At 55.3% G+C, this 23,728-nt stretch overlaps 1 protein-coding gene across 1 annotated transcript; it reads left to right on the plus strand.

Moving 5' to 3' along the window:
- The first annotated feature begins 17,946 nt into the window (after positions 1–17,946).
- On the plus strand, positions 17,947–22,749 carry DUSP26 (dual specificity phosphatase 26). Its single transcript, XM_051811932.1, is given in 6 exon segments — positions 17,947–18,064; positions 18,067–18,111; positions 18,114–18,154; positions 20,349–20,621; positions 21,270–21,478; positions 22,029–22,749. Coding segments are annotated over 6 exon segments (786 nt in total). The 5' UTR covers positions 17,947–18,046; the 3' UTR covers positions 22,229–22,749.
- Positions 22,750–23,728: the final 979 nt, after the last annotated feature.

The following is a 23,728-nucleotide window of genomic DNA, read 5'->3' on the forward strand; positions in this document are numbered from 1 at the left end:
TGGCTCTTCCCAAATGGAATGGCCTTGTTCCCTTCAGGGCTGTCCACAGGATGGTGCTCCCAGTGCTGTCCCAGCCTCCCTGACTGGTTTCATATGAGCTCAGACAGTGCTGAGTGTTCCTGGTGGGAACAAGGCTGCAGGTGATAAATATTGCAAGATCCAGCCAGCCCAGGAGCCCTGTCCTGATTTCTTTCCCTTGGCAGTGAAAAGATGGAAGAAGAATGAAAAGATAACTCGTTTTGGAGCATTCAGAAATTAAATGGGAAAGGTCAGGCCATTCCCTTTGTGGCCAAGTAAAAACCTGGGCTCACCCTGCCCGGGCTGGGGGGTCCTGAGTGGCCATGGAATGAGGGGGGGAGCTGCTTTTTTTCTTCCTGTGAATTTTCCACTAGAATTTCCAAGTCCATACCGGGTTTGCCCTGGTTTTCCAAAGGAAAATGAACCAGGCTTTCCAGGCTTTCCTTAGTTCAGTCCCTGTTTTTTGGGCTCTCGAGGATGGCTAGTTGTTAAAACTCCCCCTAAAAAGCCACATTTGTCCTTTCATTTCACAGAAAGTGGGGGCAAAATTGGGGGAAATCCCACAGCTGCCAGCTCTGGCTTGGAATTCTCTTGCAAATTCTTGCCCTGAGAGGTTGTGGCTGCCCCTGGATCCCTGGAGCCAGCAGAGCCATCACTCTTGGTCTGGCAGCTCCTCATTGATATTTTCCTCCACGCCTGGATGTGTGTGAGGACCTGGGGAAGCTCTTTGGTGCAGCCAGGCTGCCAAAGCCCTGCTTCTCCTGCAGAAATCTCCCTCCTGGAGGCACAGAGAGGCCACCCAGGCTGTTTTTGCACTGAAGGTCAGGGGACATCTGCAGTGGCACCAGCAAATAGGCCAAAAGGCCCCTGGAGCTCGTGGGCCATTGCTGCTCGAGTGAGATAAAGTTATAATTATTTAACATTCCTGGGTGTGAAATTAGAGTGATCACATAATCTCCTTAGTCTCTGACTGCAGGTCCGGCGTGGGAATATGAATCTTAATTGGTGTTTTCTTATCAATACACTCAAGTGGAGGGATTAAGGACAAGGCTGTTGGGTACAACCTGAATTTTTGGAAGATGTCTCTGATTTTGGTGTGGTCAGGGAAGCATTGCTGGTGCAGGGAGAGCCTGGGGAGGAGGAGAGCAGGGACACGAGGGAATAACCCACACAGTGCCCCCTGTGCTGCCCTTCCCCTGCACACCCAGTGCCCAGGCTGGGCAAAACACCTCAAAAACCAGGAGCACAGACAGGGAGGAAATGCATTTTATAGGTGTGACAGTGCTGAGAATGGTGCTCCATGAGAAAGACCTGTGACCACGTGAATAAATACACAGAGGACTCCTGGTTTTATCTGCTATTTAACGTCAAAAACTCTGGGTTTATCTGCTGCTTAAAGTTAAGCACACAGCTAAAAACTCTGCTGAGCTGTGATGGTGAGATCCAAAGATGCACGACAGGCACACGCTGCACCTCCTGCTCCCCCTCCTTTGGCCCAGGGCTGCCTCACATCTGCTGTCCCAACCCTGCAGATACTCCACCAAATCCATCCTTTCCCTGCTGGTCCCCTGAGGAACCTCACCCGGTGCAAGAACACCGACCAACCCCAGTCCCTGAGGTCAGGAGCTGCTTCCAGGGCAGGAAAAGCACATGCAGGGAGCTCTGGGAGCTCCGGTGTGCAGGGGCTGGGGCACTTCTGGAGCGGCTCGTTCAGGAGGCTGCACTTAATTAAAACTGCAAAACAGAACAATTAGCCAGGGCTGACGATTTCCTGCAGCCCCAGCTGAGTGTGAAGGCTGGTTTTTAATCTCTCCATTTATCTTTTTGTTGATCTGTAGCTATCAATTAAATTAATTCTCCCAACTTTGACGGGTCCATCTGAAAACCACCCAGATAACAATGGAGTCATTTAACTTTTCTTTTCTGAAGCTTAATTTGCCTTCACTTTCTTTTCAGTGCTTGTCACTCTTAAAGGGAGTCTGTGCTCTGATCTCAGAGCTGGTGTGTTGCAGAGGATGCAGGTTGGGTACCAATGCTGGGGAAAAAGGGCAGAAATATGATTTATGGCAGTTTGCAGATGCTGGAGTAAGTCCCAGTCATGCTGATCGTTTTAGTCAGCTGAGGAAAAAAAAACATGCAGCAGAGTTTTGGGCCGGGAAAAAGCAGTTGAGGTGTGGGAGCCTTTGAAGTCTGAAAATTGATTTTCTTCAAAAGGGGGAAAAAAAAAGCTTCCTATCAGCTCACAGCTCCAGTCACGGGCAGTGGTGGCTTTTTCCTGCAGTCACAGTTCAAACCCAGGCTGAGAGTGGAAGAATAAATAGTGTGTAATGCTTAGTCAGTCACAAGGCATTTACTTCAGCTCCATTTTCTGCCACTCAGGCTGGGGGCATCTAATTGAATTGGCACTGGGGAGAGGCTGCACTGCCAGTCCAGGGTGCCACAAGCTCCTGCTGGGGAGCCTCTGATTCAGTAATCAGGAATATACCATGGGCAGAGCTGCCCTTTGCAGTGACCCCTCCTGCACAAAGCCCCTGTTCTAGCTGAGAGCTGCATTTTCTGGGGTTTAGCAGGAGTTTTGAGCGCCCTAATTAAATCAGGGACCCGGTTTAATAATCCTGGCTGGCCCTGGCAGCTGAGACAACTGGCTCACAGTTGCTTTATTAATGCAGCAGTGATCTCCAGGCTGGGAGTTCGCCTCTTTACTCATTCCTCCCTCCAGTTCTTTGGGAATGGGGATGGATTCTGAAGGCAGCACGTGCTCTGGCTGGGAAGGCCCAGCCTGGAGCCCACACCCAGGATTAAAACCCTCGCCCAGAGAAGGATGGAGAGAGGAAACCACACTGACAGCTTTCCAGCAGGCTCCCACCCCAGGCCATTTGGTGTTTCCTCAGCACCCAGAATAGTTCCAGGTCCATCAAGCCTCGACTCTGAGCTCCTGGCTGCCCACACAGTCAATAAATCTCGTGCCCTGTCCATGGTTTGGAGCAAGCCAGGCCAAAACCCTGCCCAGCTTTGGAGCTGAAACCCACATTGTTCTGCAAGTCGTTAAATCCGTGGCTTTCACTGCTGAGCTTCCTGCTTGTGGCTTGGATTAGAATTTATTCTAATCCCCTCCCTGTAAAACTGATATATTCACCTGGTGCCTGATGCTGTTTCTGCACTCGCTGGGGTGTAAAACAGGAGCTGCTCGATTCCAACTGACAGCTACAGCACATAAACATCGACAGGAGCAGGAGCAGAACCAGCCCCAGTGTGCTCACAAGGTGCACAATGAAATGCTTTTTTTCCAAATGCTGCATAATATACAGGATGCAGCAGGGCTGATTTTTCTCATTTCTCCAAAATATATAAGAGGATGGAGGTATAAAAGGAAAAATTATGCGTTTCTCGATACGTGGAAACCACATCACAAAGCGCCTCCGAGGCAGAAATATTTCCTTGGATGTCACCAGTTCCTCAGTGGAACATCCAACACCCCAACTGCTGTAAATCACCCTGTTGACACGAGTGGAGCTGCCCTGATTTACACCAGCCAATGATCTGGCCTTTATTCATTATTATGGCCTCGGATTTAATCCCTCTGGAGGAAACAGAGGGATTTGGGATGCTGGGCTTGCCGTGGGTGTGTGCCCAGGGCCGAGCCAACTTCCAGAAACTCGGGGAAGGAAGAATGCTGGGATGAGGCAGAGATGAGTAATTGAGGCTCACGACTGTGATTCTAAGGTGTAATTACAATTAGCAGCACCAGGGCGTTAATCACGGCAATAATCACCCGGCAGCTCTTCCCAGCAGGAAGGAGAAGGGAATTAAGTGGCCCGAGTGGGTGACAAAAGCAGGGATGGTGTTGGCAGGAGGGGCACAGAGTGTGCTGAGGGGAAAAGCCCACTGGATGTTTGCTGTTGCCTGTCCAGCCCTGAGCTCCAGTAATGGGGCTGACTGAGCCAACTTTGCCAGGGAAAAGAGGGATCTCAGGGTTCCAGCTCCTGGATTTCTCAGCTTTGTCAGGTCAGGGCTGTCTAGTTCTTTTGCAGTGGGTTTAGGACCAGACCAGTCCTCAAGCCACCTTTCCTCTGCACCCAAATGAAGCTTCTTTTGCCCCACAAGACAAACCACCCGTTTTTAGAAGGCATTTGAGCAGCACAACCCTTAATTCTCCTGGGGCTGGTTTAGGTGCTGCACCAGGGGTTGCCTTTGCTCCTCTCCCTCTTTTTGCTTAGACAGGAACTTCTTGTTCCAGGTGGTTTTGGGTGAATCCAGTGCTGGAGCATCCAGAGCAGATCCCTCACGCTCTCATCATGAATTATCCAGAGCCCTCTCAGGGAGGGAGGGTGGCAGGGTCCTGTAATTTATCTTGCATGAAATGAGCTTGTTTGAATGGACTGGAAAAGCCAAGCCATTAATTTAGAATAGCTTCTGGACTCTGCAGAGCTGCAATTCCATTCTACATATCCACTGCTGTAAAAGTTATGGGATTTTAATACCCTTTCAGGTTTTATTTTTCTTTTTTTTGATCTTGTCCTGCTGCAGACTCTCTGCTCTGGGTGTTCTGGATGCTGCTTCACCTCACAGCAGCCTCCTGTGAACAACTGAGTAAGTTTGCCCAGCGTAAATCCTCTTCTTTAAACTCATTAAAGTGTGCCAAGCCTCTCCAGGAGCCATTTGACAAACTCCCCTGAGCGGCAAAGGAGTGTTTATTATGATTATTATTACTATTATTATTTTTCTCCCAGCTCCATCTGCAATGTAAACACCATTACATTTTAATTATCTGTTTGAATAGGAGATTTAAGAAGCGAATCCCCGCAGGAACCTGGCCGGAATACACAATGGAATTCCCCTGGAATGTCACTCCTGGAGGTGAGAGCTGCTCAGGGCTGAGTGTCCCGGGCATCCCAAAGCCTTTGATCCCACAGGGGTGGGGCTGGAAGTGGGTGGATCACCCCCTCCAAGGGGGTGTTTTCCAGCCCTGTGGGGGGAAGAAGGTGCTGGCAAAAGGCTGTTTCTCCCCCGGGGGTGGAGGGGTTGTCCCCCAGCCCACGGGGAAGGGGCTGGGAGCTGGAGCAGCTCATCCTCGGGAGGAGGGAGTGGGAAGGCAGCGGTTGCCATGGAGCCGAGTCTGAGGCTGGTACCACGGTGGCAACCACGGGGCTGAGATCCCCCAGGCAGCATCCCAGCACCCCTGGGGGGGAAATATCCCCCTCTTTAAATTTAGAAGGACAGCAGAAACTCAGGGAAGAGGTGAGCAGAGGGCCTGCAGGTGTGTCATTGAATTAGAAATGCTGCCCAAAGGAACCCGAGCCCAAGGCAGGAATGAATTGTTGCAAAACCCCAGAATCACCTCTCCCTTACTTCTTAAGCATGAAGCAAACTCAGCTTGGTGACCCCTCCTTCACCCCCCTGCCCTGGGACAGCTCTGTTTGCCAGCCCTGCCCTGTGTTCAGTGTCCTGCACCTTCCATCAGCACCAACCTCCTGGAGTGAGAGGCAGGAGCCCGGGCTGGGTGTTCACCACAGCCCTCCTGCCTGCCAGGAACAGGGCAGGACAATTCCCAGTCCCCTCCCAGTCCCCTCCTGCCCTCACCTGTGGGGAGGATGGACAGCAATGACAGCAGTCTGCTGGCCTGCAAAGCTCTTCCTCCACCTCCTGTGCCCCGGAAAGGTCGGCAGCCCCCCAAAGAGAAGGTCAACACTTCAAAATTAAGCTTTCCCAGAAGCCTGGAAGAGGCCCTCCTGCTTCCCCAAAAGCCCTGGAATTTAGAATTCCTGTGGGAGGGATGACACTGGTGAAGATGTGAGATGAGAATATTGACACCCCCGGGGTTACCAAATAAAAAAAAATTGATTTTTAATAACTCTAACCATGTCTTCAGCTTTCATTAGTCTCCTCTTCGGCTTTTTAGTGCCGGGCATGAAGAATATGAGGATTTGAAGAATTAACTGAATTAATGAGGGTTGATTATTAATGTTCAGAGCTCAATAAAAAAAGAGAGAGAGAGAGGGAAATAAAACACACCAAAAAATGAGCTGGAAATAAGGGCAATCTTTCATCCCCCCAAAATGAGATACATTGAATTATTGCCGTGCTTAAAACTGAAGCACCGAGAGAATGGAAATAAATACCTCCCATTAGCTCCAGGGGGGCCTGGGAAATCTGCAGCAGGGAAGTGTCCTGGTCAGGGGATGACAGGGTGAAAATGGCTGATTCTGGGGTTCTGTGATTCTGTGATTTTATGATTCTGTGATTCTATGATTCTATAATTCTGTGATTCTATGATTTTATGGTTCTGTGATTCTATGATTTTATGGTTCTGTGATTCTATGATTCTGTGATTCTATAGTTCTATGGTTCTGTGATTTTATGATTCTATAATTCTATGATTCTATGATTTTATGGTTCTGTGATTTTATGGTTCTAACCGAGGGGAAGACACTCACTGAGAGCGAGGAGGGAGAGCCAGGATGTGCAGCAGGTGCCTGGGGGAGTGCAACAACTCTTATCTGAGCTCTCCCAGACCTGGAGACCCTTCCCAGTGCTCAAAAGGTGGAGAAATCCCATTTGGGTGCCAGCAGCAGTTCCCTGTGCTTTGCTTTGCTGGTTTATCCCTGTAGGAACTCTAAAACCCAAGGGCTGAGTTCTCCCCTGCACTGCCCCAGTCTGGGCACTCAGTGAGGGGTAAATCCAGCAGCCAGTGCCCTGGGGTGAGGGGACACTCCATGGTCCTACAGCCTCAGATCTTGTGCTGGTTTTGCTCCTGGTCAAGGTCCCTCCCCACCCAAAGCATTCCATGATTCCAGGACTCTCCTCCCCCTCCTTCTGTCCGTTTGTAGGGTGAGGAAACAGAATCCACCTGCAGGGAAAACTCCCTTCCTCGTGGCCCCTGACCCAGAGAGGGACTGGAGGGAGAAGAAAGGGGCTGTTTTTCACGTAGGAAAAGCCTCCCTGAGTCTGGGAACCCAGTAAACAGTGACAGCCCTGGGAGGAGATTTAGAGATGCAGGAGTGCTGACAAAGGCCAAGCCTGACCCATTCATCTCCCAGCCCCTCTCAGCATATTTAGCAGCACCTCACCAAATTGGAGCTGGGGAATTTAAATGATGGCCTCCTCTCCCGCTCTGGCTTTTTTAATTTCCCATCCCTTGGATGCTCGTGGAGTGCTCCTCACCTCCCGTGATGGATGAGGTGCCTGTCCCCAGCTCCACAGAACTTGTTTGCAGAATGGTCATTAGGGGTCTGCTGGCTTTAATTAGGGGGAGACACCAGCTGAAGGGGGCAGGCAGGGAGCTGGGGGCACAGGGCTGGATCCAGCACTGCGGGTGGGGCCTCAGGAGAGGGGAGCAGAGCTCCTTTAAAACCCTTTTGTGCTGCTCCACTGCCAGTGGAAATCACTCCATCAGTCGTGACGCCTCACGAGGGCTGATCCGGCTCATCCTCTGCAACAGACAGGCAATTATTCCATAAACTCCATTTTATTTTTTGCCCTGTGTCTTCCCTGATCCTCAAACCATTAAATATCAACTGTTTTGCCTTTTCTTTTTTTGCTTTTCTGGGTTTTTTTCCCCCTTTCTTGTGAGCAAAGCCGGAGCCCGAGTGTTCCTTTTCGTAACAACCCAGCTCCAGCACTCCCCCACAAATGACAGGCTCCACGTCGTGCCAGGAAAAGGTAAATTAACTGCATTTACTCCTTTGAACACAGCAGCTGACACAGCCATCCGGGGGGTTTTTTGAGCCCCTGTCACTGAGGTGCCTTGGATGGAGAAACCTCCCCCTGGAAACTCAGAGGAAAAGGGGTTTGCTGGTGGAGCTCCTGGGAAACGATGAGCCCTGTTAATTAATCACTCCTTTTCCAGGGGAGGTGTCAGGATGGGACCAGAGCCAGCCAGTAAACGTGGGAGCAGGGGAGAGGGGCTGGAGCAGCAGCAGGAAACAGGACGAGGGAGAGGAGGAGGAGGATGGGTTGGACCTGGGATAACCTGTCCCGGGGCTGGCCAAGGCCTCCCAGGTCAACTGGAGCTTATCCACAGCAATGAGCACCAGGAATGGCCCTGCTGACAGTCAGCAGGCTGTGCCAGTGTAAAAATCACTGCACTGTGGGGACTTTAACATCCCTTTAGGTGCCCAACAGCCTCTGAAATCCGTGGCATTTGGATGCTGGAAGTCCTTTAACCACAGCAGATCCCACTGAAAGCCAGGGAAATGAGTCCAAACGGTGCTGCTGATGGCAACAGGCATTCAGGGGAGATGGGAACGGGAGGCAGTAGCAGGGAATGTTTGCTGTGGCCCTGCTGGTTTCCTCCAGTGTTACCTCCCAGCCCCACCAAACCTCCAGGTCCTTCCCCAGACCCAGGGGCTGCTCAGATGGAAAACTGGAGCCATAAATTGCTGCCAAGTGCTCAGCGAGGTCAAGGGAAGGAGTCAGCAATCCCTGGGCAGTTTTATGATCTAATTTAACTCCTCAAGTGTATCAGTCTGGAGTTCATATAGTCCCTGATATATGTGCTTGGCCAAAACCTGAGAACAGGAATATGTGGGTGGCAGAATAACTCTGGACAAGACAGGGATATAGACTCTTATCAGCAGAATGAAATCAACCCTTTATTGGCTTGAGTTGCTTCCCTTCCCTGTCCTGCAGAGCCAGGGCTGCACTGATACAGATCAGCTGAGTGTTCTCCTCGGGGCAGCACTATCAGCAGGGAATAAAGTCCTTAGAAATGTGCATTAATCATCTGGGAGGGAGAGTTTGCACCCCCAGGCACAGCTGAATTTTGCCTCGAGGTGTGTTGGTTTTGTCTCCAAGTTAAAACAGCAGCTGGCTCAGCACAGCCAAAGGCAGAACTCCTGGCCAGGAAGGTGTGGAGCAGCAAACCAAGGGCTAAGTGTGGCCAGAGCCTCCTCACATTCCCTTCCAGCACTGGCCAAGGGCAGCCTGGGTTCTGTTTGATACCCTGGGTTCTGCCTGACACCCTCCCTGTGTTCTGACACCCTCCCTGCCTTCAAAACCACGAAATAATTGTTTCAGGCTTTGAGCTGAGGGCTAGAAAACGACTGGGGGGAGGAACTGAGCTCCAGGGTGTCTGCTGGGGTCATGGAACACCACGGGAGCTGGAAGTGGCCTGCAGTTGATTTCCTAAAGGCAGCCTGTGGCCTGGGAGCACTGAAAGCTCCTTTAAACAAGGAGGATGAGCCTTCCCAACACCCCTTGATTGGCAATTGTGATAAATCCCTGTAATTGCTATTGACTGCTCCCAGGGTTTTCATTTGTTAAAGACCTTGCTGGAATGACAGGGGATAGAACAGGAGGAAGGGAAAGCTGCACGAAATGCTTGTCCTTGCAGAGTTCCCTGAGCAGATCTGGGATGAACCACAGCTCTTCCCCCCCTCTCTCCACCAGCACCTCACTCCTCACCCTCAGATCATGCCCGTGGAAGTGCTTTTTGTTCTCTTTTCCTGGCCAGGTCCTTTCCACCCTGGTCATTTGTAATTCAGTCCTTGTGCAGGAACAGGGAGCAGCATGTGCTGGAACCACGTGGGGTTTGGGCAGAGGAATAAAATATTTACAGATGTGAACCCTTCCACGAGTTTCTGAGGTCTCTGCCCAGCACTGAGAAATTATGAAGCATCACCCAGAAGCATCTTGATCTCTTTTTTTTTAAAGAGTCCCAAGTTTAGCAACGCTGAAAGGCACCCTCAGCTTCATCCTCTGCTCCTGCAGGTCCTTGCTTCGTGTCTTCAAGCTTTTTTTTTTCATTTCCCTTCCCCTTTCTTTAAGAAGAGTGGAATTTGTGTGATGTTCTTGCCGTGATTCAGCTGCTGAAATTGCCAGGAAGAAATCAGAGCTGAGATGAAATAGGAAAACAAGGAACATTACCACACACACCCTCCCCAAATCAATCAGGGGTTTGCAGAGCCCTGATCTCTGAGGAGCCTTTGCAGGGGAGTGTGGAAGCTGCTCTTGCCTCAGAGCTTCCAGGAGGAGAAGAACAAGGGCAAATGGAACCTGCAGATGGGCTCTGAGTTAAATCAGCAGCAGCTGGGAGGAATCCTGGGCTCTGAGGCATCGACTTCAGTGGGATTTGGAAGGAGCAGAGGAGGGAAACGGCTCCAGAGCTTTTTGTTTCCATTAAGGAACAAGAGGACGAGCCCAGGTGGCTGCAGAGCCCCTTTAACAAGCAGGACACACATTCCAGAGCTGCAGAGCCCTTCCCCACCATCCCTGAGCCATCACAGCAGCTCTGTGCTGTTGTAATCCGGGTATTAGTGGCTTAATCCTCCTCCTCTGGAATTCCAGGAGTACACAGGACGTGTTCCTGCTGCCTCCTGCACTCCAGCCAAAGCCTGGAGAGGGCAGGCTGTGGATCCCAGCAGGTACAGCTCCAGCAGGAGTAATCTGGGGGAGGAGGGAGGTGAGGGAGCAGGGAAAGAAAGAACTCCTCCAAATCCTTCAGCTCCTCACTTGGACACAGTGAATGAGATATTTAAATACGTTGCCATGGAAACAATCAAAGAGGAGGGGTCCTTGTGTGAGTGTGTGTGTGTGTGTGTTTGGGTAATCCCAAAGGGGGTATTTAACTGGAATCAACCACAGCTTTTTAACCGTGTTTTAAATTGGAGAGAAGCAAAAAAGAAGGAGCTGCCAGAAAAGGAACATTAAATAAAAGGGGAAAAAAAAAAACAAACCAACAACAACCAACCCAGCCCACCTGAAACGAGATGAGGGGAGAAAGGGAAATCAAAAGAATAAATTTACTGTAACTGGTGAAGGATTCATTAGGGTTCAGTCTCCCTCCTGTTGACATGAAGGAGTCTGATGGAGGTCCAGCCCAAAAGGCAGAGAGAACATCCCTCCCTCTCCCCCTCTCCCTGCTCCCAGGGGACCCAGCAGCTGGAAACTGGAAACTTCTCCCCACTCCTCACGTTTTCCCTGCTGAGCAGAGCCCTCAGAGCTGCCTCACCACGGCATTTTTGGGGCAGGAACAGCCCCTGCAGGCTCCTAATTCGCTCTTCCTGCTGTCAGTGGGAGTGCTGGGGCTGCTGTTTAAACTGAAGGACACTCTTGGCTCAAGAGCAACCTCAGTGTGGGTAAACTTGGGAAATTAGAGAGGTACCTGCTTTGGAAAGGCTCATCCTGGACTGAGGGCACTGGGAGAGGAAGCCTGATGGTTTTAGTAGGGCATGAATGGGATTGTGTCTCAAAGATCTCAACCTCGGGGTCCAGAAGGTCTTTTCCAACCCCTTGCTCCCATGTTCAGTGCTCTCCTGTGTTAAAATGAGGTGTCCCAGGGTCTGAGTGACAGGGCAGGGGGGGTTCAGTCAGGCACCCAGGGAGCAGGAGCCAGTTCCTGACCCTGTGTGAGGGGACAGGATGACATTTGGGATTAATTCCGCATGGACAGAGGTGCCAGGACACGCAGGGGAGGGGAGGGCACTGATCCCAGATGGCAGGAGCAGGCTCAGAATCAGCTCACAGGAGGGGCTGGGAGGGGTCCAGCAGCTCTGCAAGGGAAGGGACTCACTCCAGGTCCAGTTTTAGGGCTATTTTTAGATACTGCACATTCTCACCCTCCTCTGGAGAGGAAATGAGGGAATGCTGCCTGGTCCTGCTGCCTTCCTAAAGCACTGGGAGCCCCACTTCTGGGCCTTGCACAGAATCTTTGTGGGGTTTCCCTCCAGAGCCTCCATGCCACGCTCTGTTTCAGTGCCAGGCATGGCAGTGCTTGCTGTTATCCTCCTTCCCCACGCTGTCCTGCTTCCCCGTGGGCATCCCCGTGAACACCTGCTGCAGGAGGCTCAAACCCACCCCCCTCAGATGGGAGGATATTTCCATTAAACCTGCCAGGTGTGAGGAGAGATAGAGGCTGTTCCTGCGGTGCTGCTGCCCCTTGGATGTTTGCCACAGCCCCAGGGCTGGGCAGGAAAACTCCCCTTTGGCAGAGCAGAGATGGCCACGGCCAGGGAGGTGCCAGGAATTCTGCACTGGGATAACTCTGGGGAAATCAGGGAGGTAGGGCTCTTGCCCAGGCAGCAGCTCTCGCTGGGCTCAGCCAAGGTCCCCCCAGGCATCTCCCTTCCCCTGTGGAATGGTAGCAGCTGGGAGCAGGGTGGTTTGTTTGGCCTCTCAGCCCTCGGCGTGATGGATGAGGATGCTGATAAATTGCTGCCTCCGAGGGAAAGTCTATTTTTGGTCCTTAGCTCCCATCTGTGGCTCTGTGAATTGTCCTCCCGCTCACCTGCTCCAGGAACAAGTGCTGAAGGCTCCTGGAGAGTTGGGTGCCGTGCCCAGGGCCTGGGGATAAGGGCTGGGGATCTTCTGCTCCCTTACTGGAAACAAAAGGGAGTTTCTTCCCTGCTCAGATCCTCCCCATGGGGCAGTGTCTCCAAGGAAGCTCCCCAGAAACGCTCCTGGGGCTGCCTCAGATCCTCCTGGATTTCACAGCCCGTGAAGTGCCCAATCCCTGGGCATTTCCCAGCTCCAGAGGCGCTTCATTCCCGAGGGACTGGGAGCTGCTGGAGCCTCCAGCTCAGGGAGTCACAGCTGTGCATCCCTGGGGAGAAGGGACACGGGAAACAGCCCCACTGGGAGCAGGAAAGCTGTGGCCCAGGGTTTGCCTCAGCCCCCTGCATGACTCTGCAGCAGCCACCGTGTGTTTAATTTTCTCTCCCCTTCCTGAGCATAATTTCTATTATTTTCCGTCTCGTCTCCGCAAGACAGAGCCCGGGATGGGTTTGGATACCTGCATCCTGTGCCTGCGCATCTCCCAGTGCCATGGGACGCTGATTTCATTTGGGTTTCTAATTTATTTCACAATACCGTGGAATAATTAGAATTATTAAAGCCAAAATGTTCTCTGCTGCCTGTTTCCATTAGGCAAAGCAGCTCAGACTGCCGGGTCTTTGGGGAGGGAGGAGAAGGTTTGTTTTTTACCACCTCCCAATCTTTTGTCCTTCATGACCTTTACTTTTTTTTTTTTTTTTTTTTGGCTAAAATTAACATTCATGCAAAAAAAAAAAAAAAAGCAGAAGGGGGAGAATTGGTCTCTCTTCCCATTGCACCAAATATTCCTGCTGAGGAAAGGTTGTTCCTTGCACGTGGGGCATTTTGGAGGGGGGAGGATCTGCCCTTTCTCGGGCTAAATCATCAGCTCTGATGTGTTTTCCTTCTTTCCTTATTGCTCTGCTCTCCTTGGAACACGAGTACTTTCCGTGTTGGCTGTGACATTACTGCCTGTGCCGGGAGCAGATGGAAAGCCAGGCTGGAGGTACAAGTCATGTTCCCATTAAGAGCCAGCAGTGAGATGTGATGGTTCCTAATGTGACCCTTCAAGTTGTCGCTGGAGCTGTTTCTCAACAAAAAAAATAAATAAATAAACAAACCCCGAAACTGAAAGAAAAACAACCCAAAAACAAAGCAAACCAACAAGCCTGAGGCACAGCAGGATTGGTGAAATCCTGCCTGGGAGGTGTGGAGAGTTTTACAACTGGCTTTGGGAATTTCTTTTAGCTTTTCGTTGGAATAAATCAATCGAGTGAGAGCTTTGCTTTGGGATAAGCAGGGAGGAATTTGCATGCTGGGAAATGGAGCAGCCAGATTTTTCAGGGGGGCTGTTCCTGGATTCCAGACATCGCTCTGGGGTCTGGATCAGCTGGAGCAAATCAGCCCCACGGAGTCTCCAGTGCCCACCAGGAAAATGAGGATTTCTGGCTGCTGGGGAGAGCCAGGGGCTGTGGGAGGGAGCTGGCACTGGGGCTGAGCTCGAGCCAGGCCACCCTTCTGGATAAGTGGATATTAAAGTTCATATCCCTTAACTCTTGCCTTGCCAAGGCCTTCCCAAGCTTCCCAGAGCTGGGATCGTTCTCCCCCAGTCCCAGCTCCTTCCCTCCCTCCCTCCCCAGCCCTGCCCAGCCAGCTGCTGGGGGAGAGCAAACCCTGCAGGGTTTGGATCAAATTTTGGATCAAGGCACAGGATCCCGGGATGGTTTGGGCTGGGAGGGACCTCAGAGCCCATCTCACCCCAGCCCTGCCGTGGGCACCCACCCGGATGGGGCTGCTCAGGGGAAGGGAGGAAAAACTAAGGGAAAAGAGGTGATTTTGGCTCATTTCACTTGCAAATGCAGTACCTTAACGCTGCCACATCTGCAGGAGCCCTCGAGCCAGGGAGGGATTTTAAAAGCTCTCTGTATCAGAGCCTTTCCCTCGTCCCATCCCCTGCTTCCCTCCCCAGCCTCCTCATCCCCTATTCAGGGTGAGCCTTTGTCCTCCCCGTGCCCAGCAGTCACCACCACGGCTCCCTTCATCCACAAAGAGAAACCTTATCTTCTGATGGACACATCCAGCACATTCTCTGTGACATTTAAATCTCCCTTTGTAGCCAGCTCAGATATTTTCGCTGTTAAAAGGAGCGGCCCAGCCGGGTGATTTCATTGCTGCAAATGTTATTACAGTGAAAGCCTGTTTAAGACATAATGTCACTGAAGGGAAAATAGGATCTAGCAGCAAGAACAGCCTGATGGAGGGTGCTGGGCTTCATCACAGCCTGAAAGAAACCTCTCAAACATCATACCTGCTAATGGAGCAGCTTTTTTTCCTCCATCGAATCAAACCAGCCACTTCCTCAAAGCCCTAAGGCGAGGAATTAGAAAGGAGATTGAATGGAATTAGGCACCCAACTCCCTCTGACTTTATATTTGAGCTCCTAAGCTGTTCTTGCTGCTTCAGAAATTGGAGCTGAGCTGCTGGGGTTCTCAGAGCCACGGCCAGTGGAGAGGCTTTGTGGGAACAGCAGCCACGGGCTCTCCAAGGCCCTGCAGCTCCCTGTCCGTGGCCACAGCCAGAGCTCCTCGGCCCAGGAAGCCACCACAGACACGTCCCAGCCTCCCTGGATGGAGTCCCTGGGAATCTGCCAAGGACTTGGCCCCGATTTCCACCCTGACGTGGCTGCAAATCCTTTCTCCTCCAAAGCAGATTTTCCCGGAGGGGTTTTGGATTTGCCAAGAGTAAAAACCTGAGCTCCTGCAGCCGGGGGTGTCACGAGGGCTCAGCTCAGAGTGTGGGGCTCTGGGTACACGGGGAGGGTGGGGGGAGAGAGTCACAGGGCCCCAGCCCCTGCTCCCACCCCTGTGCCCTGCAGGCTCTGCTGGCTGAGCCTTGGCTGGCTCTGTTTGAACATCACTGTGCTGTGCAAGAGAGATGTGACCTTCATCTCAGCCTCCAGAGAGTGTGAGGAGCTCAGAATCCCTGTTAATGGGGCTCGTGGATGCCTTGGCTGTGCTGCCTTTGGAGGGGGGAGCAGCTGGAGCAGTTCTCTTCCATTTGTTCAGCCTGGAGAAGGGGAAGAAGAGATGAGAGGAGACCTCCTGGCAGCCTCCAACCTCCTCCCGAGGGGCAGCTCCATCCCTGCCCCTTGGGAGCAGGGACAGCACCCAGGGAATGGCTGGAGCTGTGCCAGGGCAGGCTTGGGTTGGATCTCAGGATAAAGGTTCTTCCCCCAGAGGGTGGTTGGCACTGCCCAGGCTCCCCAGGGCAGTGGGCACAGCCCCAAGGCTGCCAGAGCTCCAGGAGGGGTTGGACAACACTCTGAGGGACAGGGTGGGACTATTGGGGTGGATTTGGATGCACGGGGAGCAGAACCGGGGAACGGCAGCTCTGGAGCTCTCCAAAGCCTCCCTTCATTTCCCTGGGCTGAGTTTTCCGCGCCCGACAGTGCTCAGAGGTGATTTATGTATAACCAGAGCAGCCTCCAGTGGTTGGACCCGCGAACTTTTCCAGCAGCCCTCGGTCGCGGCTCACGGGGCGGGTTTTGCAGACCCCAAACCCAGCCTGGGAGGGGCGGGGAGGGCGAGCCGAGAGCAGGGGGCTGCCAGCAGGGATGCGGGGATCCTCTGCCGGTGCTGTCCCACCACATCCAGGCAGATCCCACTGCTCTGGGCTCCCACATCGCCTGTCCCTGCCCAGGAGGGGATGGTCCTGCTGGGTCTGTGGGCTCAGGGGTGGTGCAGGGACCCAGCTCGCAGGGACAGGAGGGGGCAGGATCCCTCGGAGTGCTGTCCTGCGCCTGGAGCTTCCCAGGGGGAGCAGCTCGGAGAGAATCCCTGCCAGGAAAGGGGAGGTTTGGGGGGTCTGGCTTTTAAATTCCCTCCCCGTGCCTTGGCCACGGGTTCTCAGAGTAGTTCTTGCTTCCCAGGGCAAAGCAGAGGAGGGACAGGGCTGTGCCCTGGGGGTGCTGGGAGGAGGTGGGAAGCTGAGGAGGGTGTGTGTGAAGGTCACAGCAAATCCCGAGGGGGATTCCTGCCTCCCTGAGCCTCTGGAGCAGCTCCAGGCCTGGAGAGCCTCGTGTCCCCCGGGACAGGAGCTTCAGGAGCAACACTGGGAGCTGATAAATCCTGCCAGGGAGCAAGGGGCAGCTCGGGCTGGGCTCCAGCTCTGCTTTTATGGAAAACAAGGAGAGGAGGTGAGGCAGAGAGGTCTGCTCTGTGTCTGAGAAAAGAGGTAAAGAGGTCTGCTCTGTGTCTGAGGAACTTCCCTTATCAAAAGGCAGATTGGTGACACTTTTCCTCGATGCAGCTGCCCAGGCATTTCAAAGCCTCTGAAATTTCATTATCTAAGGAGCCGTCTCTGGCTTTGTTGGGGACTTCTGGCTGCTTTACAAAGCAATTCCAGCATTATTATTGGAACAAAAACATAACAACTACTAATCCTCTGCTTAAATGACCAGTGAGTTCCCCGCAGGCAGCGCTCTGCCAAAACATTTATCCACCTAATTTTATTTCATGTAGTTTCTTTAAATTCAGATTTAACCTTTTGTGATGGGGGTGGGAGGCACTTCTGTTCAAAAGCACATTGCACAGTCACCTGGGAATGTAATTCCCTGGTGCAGGGGAGGGAGAGGGCTGCTGCTTGTCCACGTTAAAAGCTGTCTTACAGAGCTGTGAAAGGACAAATTTCCTTTCAGGTCACTCAGTGCCTGTTTTTTGAAGGAGTGTGGCCAGGCAGAAGGGAAAAGCTCAACCTCTCTGCAGGTAAGTGGAGTCAAACCCCTTTTTCCGGGGGGCAGGACAGGCTTTTCACGAGACACCGTTGGCTCAGCCAGGACCTCCTTGCTCATCCTTGGAGCTCCTGAGGCTGTATCCTGGGAAAAACACAACCTCAGCTGAAAACAAACCTGGAGACTTTCCCTGCTTCCAGTCGAACAGGGCTGGGGGAGAGGGTGCCAGAAATCTGGAAACGTGTCATTTGGCCTGGAACGGCTTCTCTCGGCTCTCCCCCGGCTGGTTTTTCCCACCACACTCCCACTTTCTGATTTGAGTCAAACTTTTCCCTGGAAAGCCGGCGCTTCAAAGGGGAGAAGGGAGCGTATCCTGCCTGGGAAATGTTTAACTGAAACATCACACTGCTTGTGAAATGAACGGCGTCGTTTAGGAGCTGTCAAAACAAAACCCTTCCATCTTCCCAGTTTCCTCTTTCTTTTTTTTTTTTTTTTTCCTACCCCCCCCCGTGGGGAGAAAAAAAAAAAAAAGAAAAAAAATTCCTTGCCTTTGACATGAATTTGTAAATACTTTGTTCCCCATCCAGGAATGAGATGATCCTTAAGGTCCCTTCCAGCATGAACCACTCCACAATTCTATTTTCTATCACCATATAAACCCTCTCCCCCCCCCTCCCCAAGGTTTATATATTCCTTGCAAATGAATAAAATATGAAATATCCCCAAGCCCTGGCCGTGCAAAGGGACTCTGGCTGAGGGGGGTTAGGGTTAGAGGGTGAGGTCAGCTGTGTAAAACAGCCGAGGATTCACCCCCTCGAGATTCCCGGGGTGGGGAATCATGGCTCGGGCAGCACTTTCTCAGCTCGCCCTTCTTCCCTGTTGCTGTGCAGGAGGAGGAGGAGGAGGAGGAGGAGGAGGAGGAGGAGGAGGAGGAGGAGGCAGAGCAGGGCTGGCAGGAGGGCTGGGATGTGCTGCTGCCATGGGCTCCTGCTCCATCCATGCACAGCGTGAGATAAACAAAGCTGCCTCTGGCCATGTCATGCCTTAAAATAGATGTTCATACATCAGCCTCTCTCTCCAGCGGCGGCGGCAGCGGCGAGACATGGCCGACTGGAGCTGAGCCTGCCCCCGCTCCCAGAAGGAATCCCAGCCCTCGCCAAGGTAGGGTGAGGGGTGGGCGTCCCCTCCCCGCCGGGGCTGTGTGTCTGTCTGTCTGTCTGTCTGTCCGTCTGGCAGGGAGCTGGGTGCCCAGGGTGAGCCCCCTCCCTGCCAGCCTGGCACGGGGGGTCTGGAGCTGCCACGGGGGGAGCGGGGAGTGACCCCTCTTTGCAGAGGGGGTGCATCTCATGCCTGGGGGGGTTTGGGTGCCCTGAGTGCTGGGGGAGCTGCTCCCAGCCCCGGGATGTGGGGCAGTGTCCCTGTGACACCTCGGGGGGCTGGCGTGGGGCTGTGCAGGGGGTGGGATGCTGGAGGCAGCTTTGGCCCAGGAAAGGTGTGGATTGCTGGTTTTCCAGCTGTGGCAGGAAGAGGGGCTGCAGCTCCTCCAGTCCCAGCCTTCCTGCGTGATTCAGTTGCTTTTCCAGACCCCCCTGCTGTTGTCTCTCCGTGCTGGTGACATGTGGCTGTGCTGCAGCCAAGGTCACCCAAGGTTTGAGGGCCCTGCCCGGTGCCTTTCCCCGGGTGGGCTTTGCCAAGTCTGAATTCCCGGCGTGGAGGAGCCCAAACGTGCTCAGAGCAGGGTGAGATCTGTGCTGGGGGCCAGGGATGGGCAGTTTGGGCAGGGCTGACCTGCCCTGAGCAGCTCCCCGGGGTCTGAAGTGCCCCCCTGGAATGGGGAGTGGGGAGGGAGGCATCCATGAGCCTCCTCCCAGCTCCCCCGTGTCCTTGCAATGCTTTTCTCCTCACGTTGCCAAGGAGTGGCTGGAGGCTCCTTCCTTCTGCTCTGCTGGCTGGTGCCTCGGGCAGCACGTCCCTCACGGGCTCTGCTCCAGCCTGGGCAGCCCAAGGTCGTTGTGTCCCCCTCTCCAGCCCCAGGGACAACTGGCCGGGGCTGGGCTGGGCTGGGGGGTGGGAGGGGAGGCTCTTTGGGCCCCCCCCAGGGTGGGAGTGATGGGAGAAAGGGAACTGATTCCCGTGGGAGGGACTGTCAGCCGGGCAGCAGCAGAAAAAGGCCCCTCTGACCACATCTGGCCCAGGGACCGTGACCTCCCAGGGGAGGGTTCCTGCAGATGTGTGACAAACATCCCAACGATCCAAGGGCTTGGGAGCAGAGCTGTTGTGTCCTGGAGGAGCTGCTGTGTCAAACGAGCCCTCTCATCCCCTGGAGTTAACTCTTCCCAGCCCAGCCCTGGCTGTGGGGGTGCAGCAGCAGCAGCACTGCTGTGCAGGGAGGGGTTAATCCTGCCTCTCCCTCCCCGGAGGGCTCTGCAGGAGCCTGGGTCCTGGCCAGGCTGCCTGGTGCCATATGGAATCCTCCACCCGTCTGGGGCTTTCTCCTCCCCAGCCCTGGTGTTTTGCCCAGCCCTGGCTGCCTTTCCTCGCCTCTTGAGCGCAGGTTTGGCAGCACCAGCCCCAGGCTGGCTCTGCCCCAGGGCCCAGGAGGAAGGTGGTCCTGTGCAGAGCATCTCCTGCCAACGTGGCCTCAGCCCAAAGTCGTGGAGGCTCAGCAGTCTGGCTGCCTCCCCAGCCCTGGCAGCACCAACTTCTTCCCAGCAGTTTTCCTCCTTGGAAGGGATGCAGAGGATGCTCGGCCTCACGCTGGGAAGCAGTGGGGGGCTGACCTGACATGGGGAGGGTGAGAACTGGCTGCTTTGGGCCAGTATTTCTACAAAAGGGACCGAGTGAGAGGTCCCCAATTAGAACACCACAGAATCCCAGGATCACTGAGGTTGGAAGAGCCCTCCTAGACCATCGAGTCCCCCCTGTGCCCCATCCCCACCTCATCCCCCAGCCCAGAGCACTGAGTGCCACAGCCAGGCCTTCCCTGGGCACCTCCAGGGCTGGGGACTCCAAACCTCCCTGGGCAGTTCCAATGTTTAACCAACCCTTTCCAGGGAGAAATTCCTCCTGATGTCCAACCTGAGCCTCCCCTGGCACAGCTGGAGGCCGTTCCCTCTCCTCCTGTCCCTTGTTCCCTGGCAGCTCCCCCCTCCTGCCAGGGGGTTGCAGAGCCAGAAGGTCCCCCCTGAGCCTCCTTTTCTCCAGGCTGAGCCCCCCCAGCTCCCTCAGCCACTCCTGCTGCTCCAGCCCCTTCCCCAGCTCCGTTCCCTCCCCTGGACACGCTCCAGCCCCTCAGTGTCTCCCTGGCACCGAGGGGCCCCTTCTCCTCACAGCATCTCCCCTGCTTCCCCGGCAGGACCGTGGGTGGCAGCGGCAGCAGAAGTGACCTCCGGGCCCCCGCGCGGCCTCCTCGCCCCCACAGGTATGCCAGGTGGGTCTCGGCAGCTCCCATGGCCTTCCTGTCCAGGTTCTACAGGGCCAGCAGCAGGTCCCCGAGCCGGGCCCCGCGGGAGGAGCGCGGGGGACACCCCATCCTCAGCGTCTTCGAGCTGGAGAGGCTCCTGTACACGGGCAAGACGGCCTGTAACCACGCTGATGAGGTGTGGCCGGGACTCTACCTGGGAGACCAGTATGTAATGGGAACGGGATGGGGACCGGGGGGGGTCAGGGCTGCTTTGGGGAAATCTTGGGAGGGGGAAAGTTGGGAAAAGGAGGGAGAGGAGGATGCGGTGGGTGTGGAACACCGGGAGGAAGGAAGGAGGACTTGGAAGTCCTTCCCAGTGGGGCTGTGAAGAGTTCACAGGATCACAGAATAGGCTGAGCTGGAAGGGACCCCCAAGGAGCATCCAGTCCAACTCCTCACCCTGCACAGGCCCATCCCCAAGAGTCCCACCCTGTGCCCCAGAGGATCATCCAAACCCTCCTGCAGCTCTGGCAGCCTCGGGGCTGTGCCCACTGCCCTGGGGAGCCTGGGCAGTGCCCAACCAGCCTCTGGGGGAAGAACCTTTCCCTGAGATCCAACCTGAGCCTGCCCTGACACAGCTCCAGCCATTCCCTGGGTCCTGTCCCAGGAGTTCAGTGCCTGCCCCTCTACTTCCCCTCCCCAAGAAGCTGTATCCTGCTGCTGTGTGTGGGGTCAGGGACTTAAAACTCGATAATCTTCAGGACCTGGTTGTTCTCCTCCGTGCCCACCTTGCTCGGGCGGGAATGCTGGCACGGGACAGCCTTTGGGAACTCGTGAGGGGTCTGAGCCGTGCCCTGTCCCCCCCCCCTGCAGGGATATAGCCTCCAACCGGCGGGAGCTGGCCCAGCTGCGCATCACCCACGTGCTCAACGCCTCCCACAGCAAGTGGAGGGGGGGGGCCGAGTACTACGAGGGCACCGGGATCCGCTACCTGGGCATCGAGGCCCACGACTCGCCCTCCTTCGACATGAGCCCCTACTTCTACCCCGCCGCCGACTTCATCCACCAGGCCCTGAATGAAGGTCCGTGGGCAGGGGTTCTGTGGGGCAGTGGGGAGCAGCGGTGGGAAGGGAGGCAAGGGGGAGGCTGGGTTGACACCCCGTTGGCTCAGCATCCTGGGAAACAGTGGGGTTTGTGGGGTGCTGCCTCCTGCATGGAGGGAACAGGGCGTGTGGGTGACCCTGGGGTCAGCTCGTGGTGCTGGTGACACCAGGGCGGTGGGTTTGACCCCTGTGTGGGCCACTCACTGAAGAGCTGGGCTCAGTAATCCCTGGGGCTCCCTCCCAGCTCAGAACATCGTGGGGCTCTGTAAGAGCACTGCCCCGCCGGGTCCCAGCCCCAGCCCGTGTCCCGAGCCGTGGCTGAGCCTGTTCAGCCTGGTTTGGTTCAGCCTGGTTTGCTCAGCCTGGTTTGGGACACCCCAACAGGCTGATGCCCTTTGCCACCCCACACCTGGGGCCCTACACCCGGGTGCTGCTCACCTGAGCCCCCCCAGCTCCGGGTGCTCCGTGGGCAGGTTCTCGGTTGGGATCCGTGTGGTGCCGTGACCCAGCCCCCGTGTTTGCCCCCCAGGGAGGATCCTCGTGCACTGTGCTGTTGGGGTGAGCAGGTCGGCCACCTTGGTCCTCGCCTACCTCATGATCCGCCACCACATGCCCCTCGTAGAAGCCATAAAGACGGTCAAGGACCACCGTGGCATCATCCCCAACCGCGGCTTCCTGCGCCAGCTGGTGGCCCTGGACAATGCCCTGAGGCTGAAGAGGAGCTCCTGAAGGAGGAGGAGGAGGAGGAGGAGGAGGGGGGGTGTGTGCTGTGGTGGGAGCAGTGCCCACCCCGTGCCCAGACCAGGCTCTCTCTCCCCACGGCGCAGTCGCTCGGCAGCTCGTGGGTCACCTCAGCCCAGGGGGTGCCCAGCCCTGCCAGCCATTCCCACCACCTGCAATCCTGCCACCCAGGCAGGCCTGACCAGAGCCTCCCTCCCAGCCTGCTCGCTCCAAGGTGCCTCCAGAGGGACTCGGCCCCACCTCACAGGTCACTCCATCCCCGTGGGCTCCAGGAGGCCTCCGAGGCCTCGTTCTCCCTCCTGGCAGATGTGTTTGCCGAGCCAGTCCCGTCCCTCCCTCGCAGGACACCGAAGCTCTGTGTGTCCCCTGTCGTGTCCCCCCGTGTGCTCTCGGTGTGTGTAGCCTCGTGACCCAGGCCTGGTGTGTGGGCTCAGCCTCCCGTCCCAGTGTTTGGGTGTTCTCCATGCCTCGTGTCAGCTCGTGAAAATAAAGCCAGTGCTAAGGAAAAATCCGGCCCCCCCTTTGCTTTGGGACAGCTCTGGCTGGGACCTGTCATGGAATGGGTGGCAGAGCATCACCCCGAGCACTCGGGGCTGGGCTGGATCTGATTTCCCCCAGATCCTCAGTGCAGGGGTCAAACCTGAGCCCCCACAGTGCTGGGCATCCCCACTCCTTCCCCTGCAGCAGCGGGGACAGAGGGGGGCTCCTGATGGGAAGCAGAGCTGGGCTGGCACTCACAGGGGCTCCATCCAGCACCCAGCTCCAGCCAGGCCTGCAACAAACCCCTTCCCCCAGTGCTGGGCCGAGCCCAGGAGGGTGACCGAGGCCAGGAGCGGGTGTCTGTGTGGCAGGGGCGGCCCCAGGGTGCCCCACACGCTCCCAGCACTCATTGTCCTCCCGCTCTTATTATAGCTCCATTCTTCCCGCGCTTCCGGAGGGCGCCCGGAGCAGCGCCGGCTGTGCCGGGATCCTGTAAACACGGAGGGAGAGGAGCCCCGTGGCCACCAGCCACCTGCAGGGGCCACAGCTCGGAGGGAAATGCTGATCATAAAGCCATTTAGGTTGGAAAAGACCTCTGAGATCAAGTCCAGCCATCCCCCAGCACTGCCAAGGCCAGCACTCAACCCACGTCCCCACATGCCACATCTCTCTGTTAAATCCCTCCAGGGATGGGCATCCACCACTGCCCTGGGCAGCTGTGCCAGGGCTGGACAACCTTTTCCATGGATATCCAGCCTATCCCATCCCAAACCTGAGACTGAGAGCCTCCAGGAGCCCGGTGCCCTGTGGGGGGGGGTCCCCCAAAGGGCTGGTCCGTGCCCGAGGACAGGCTGGGCACCAGCCAGGTGGCATTTGAGGCAGGTAATCCCCACCTGGATCACGTGTGGCAGCGCTGCTGCTGCCGGAGGATGGGGCGGGATTTGTTTCCTGGGACAGTCGCCATGGGATGGGCAGGGCAGGGACATCCCAGGATGTGCAGGGACACCC

Source organism: Manacus candei, unplaced genomic scaffold, assembly GCF_025592945.1.
Source record: "Manacus candei isolate 608988 ecotype Guabito, Panama unplaced genomic scaffold, ASM2559294v1 h1tg000084l, whole genome shotgun sequence".
Lineage (NCBI taxonomy): Eukaryota > Metazoa > Chordata > Aves > Passeriformes > Pipridae > Manacus > Manacus candei.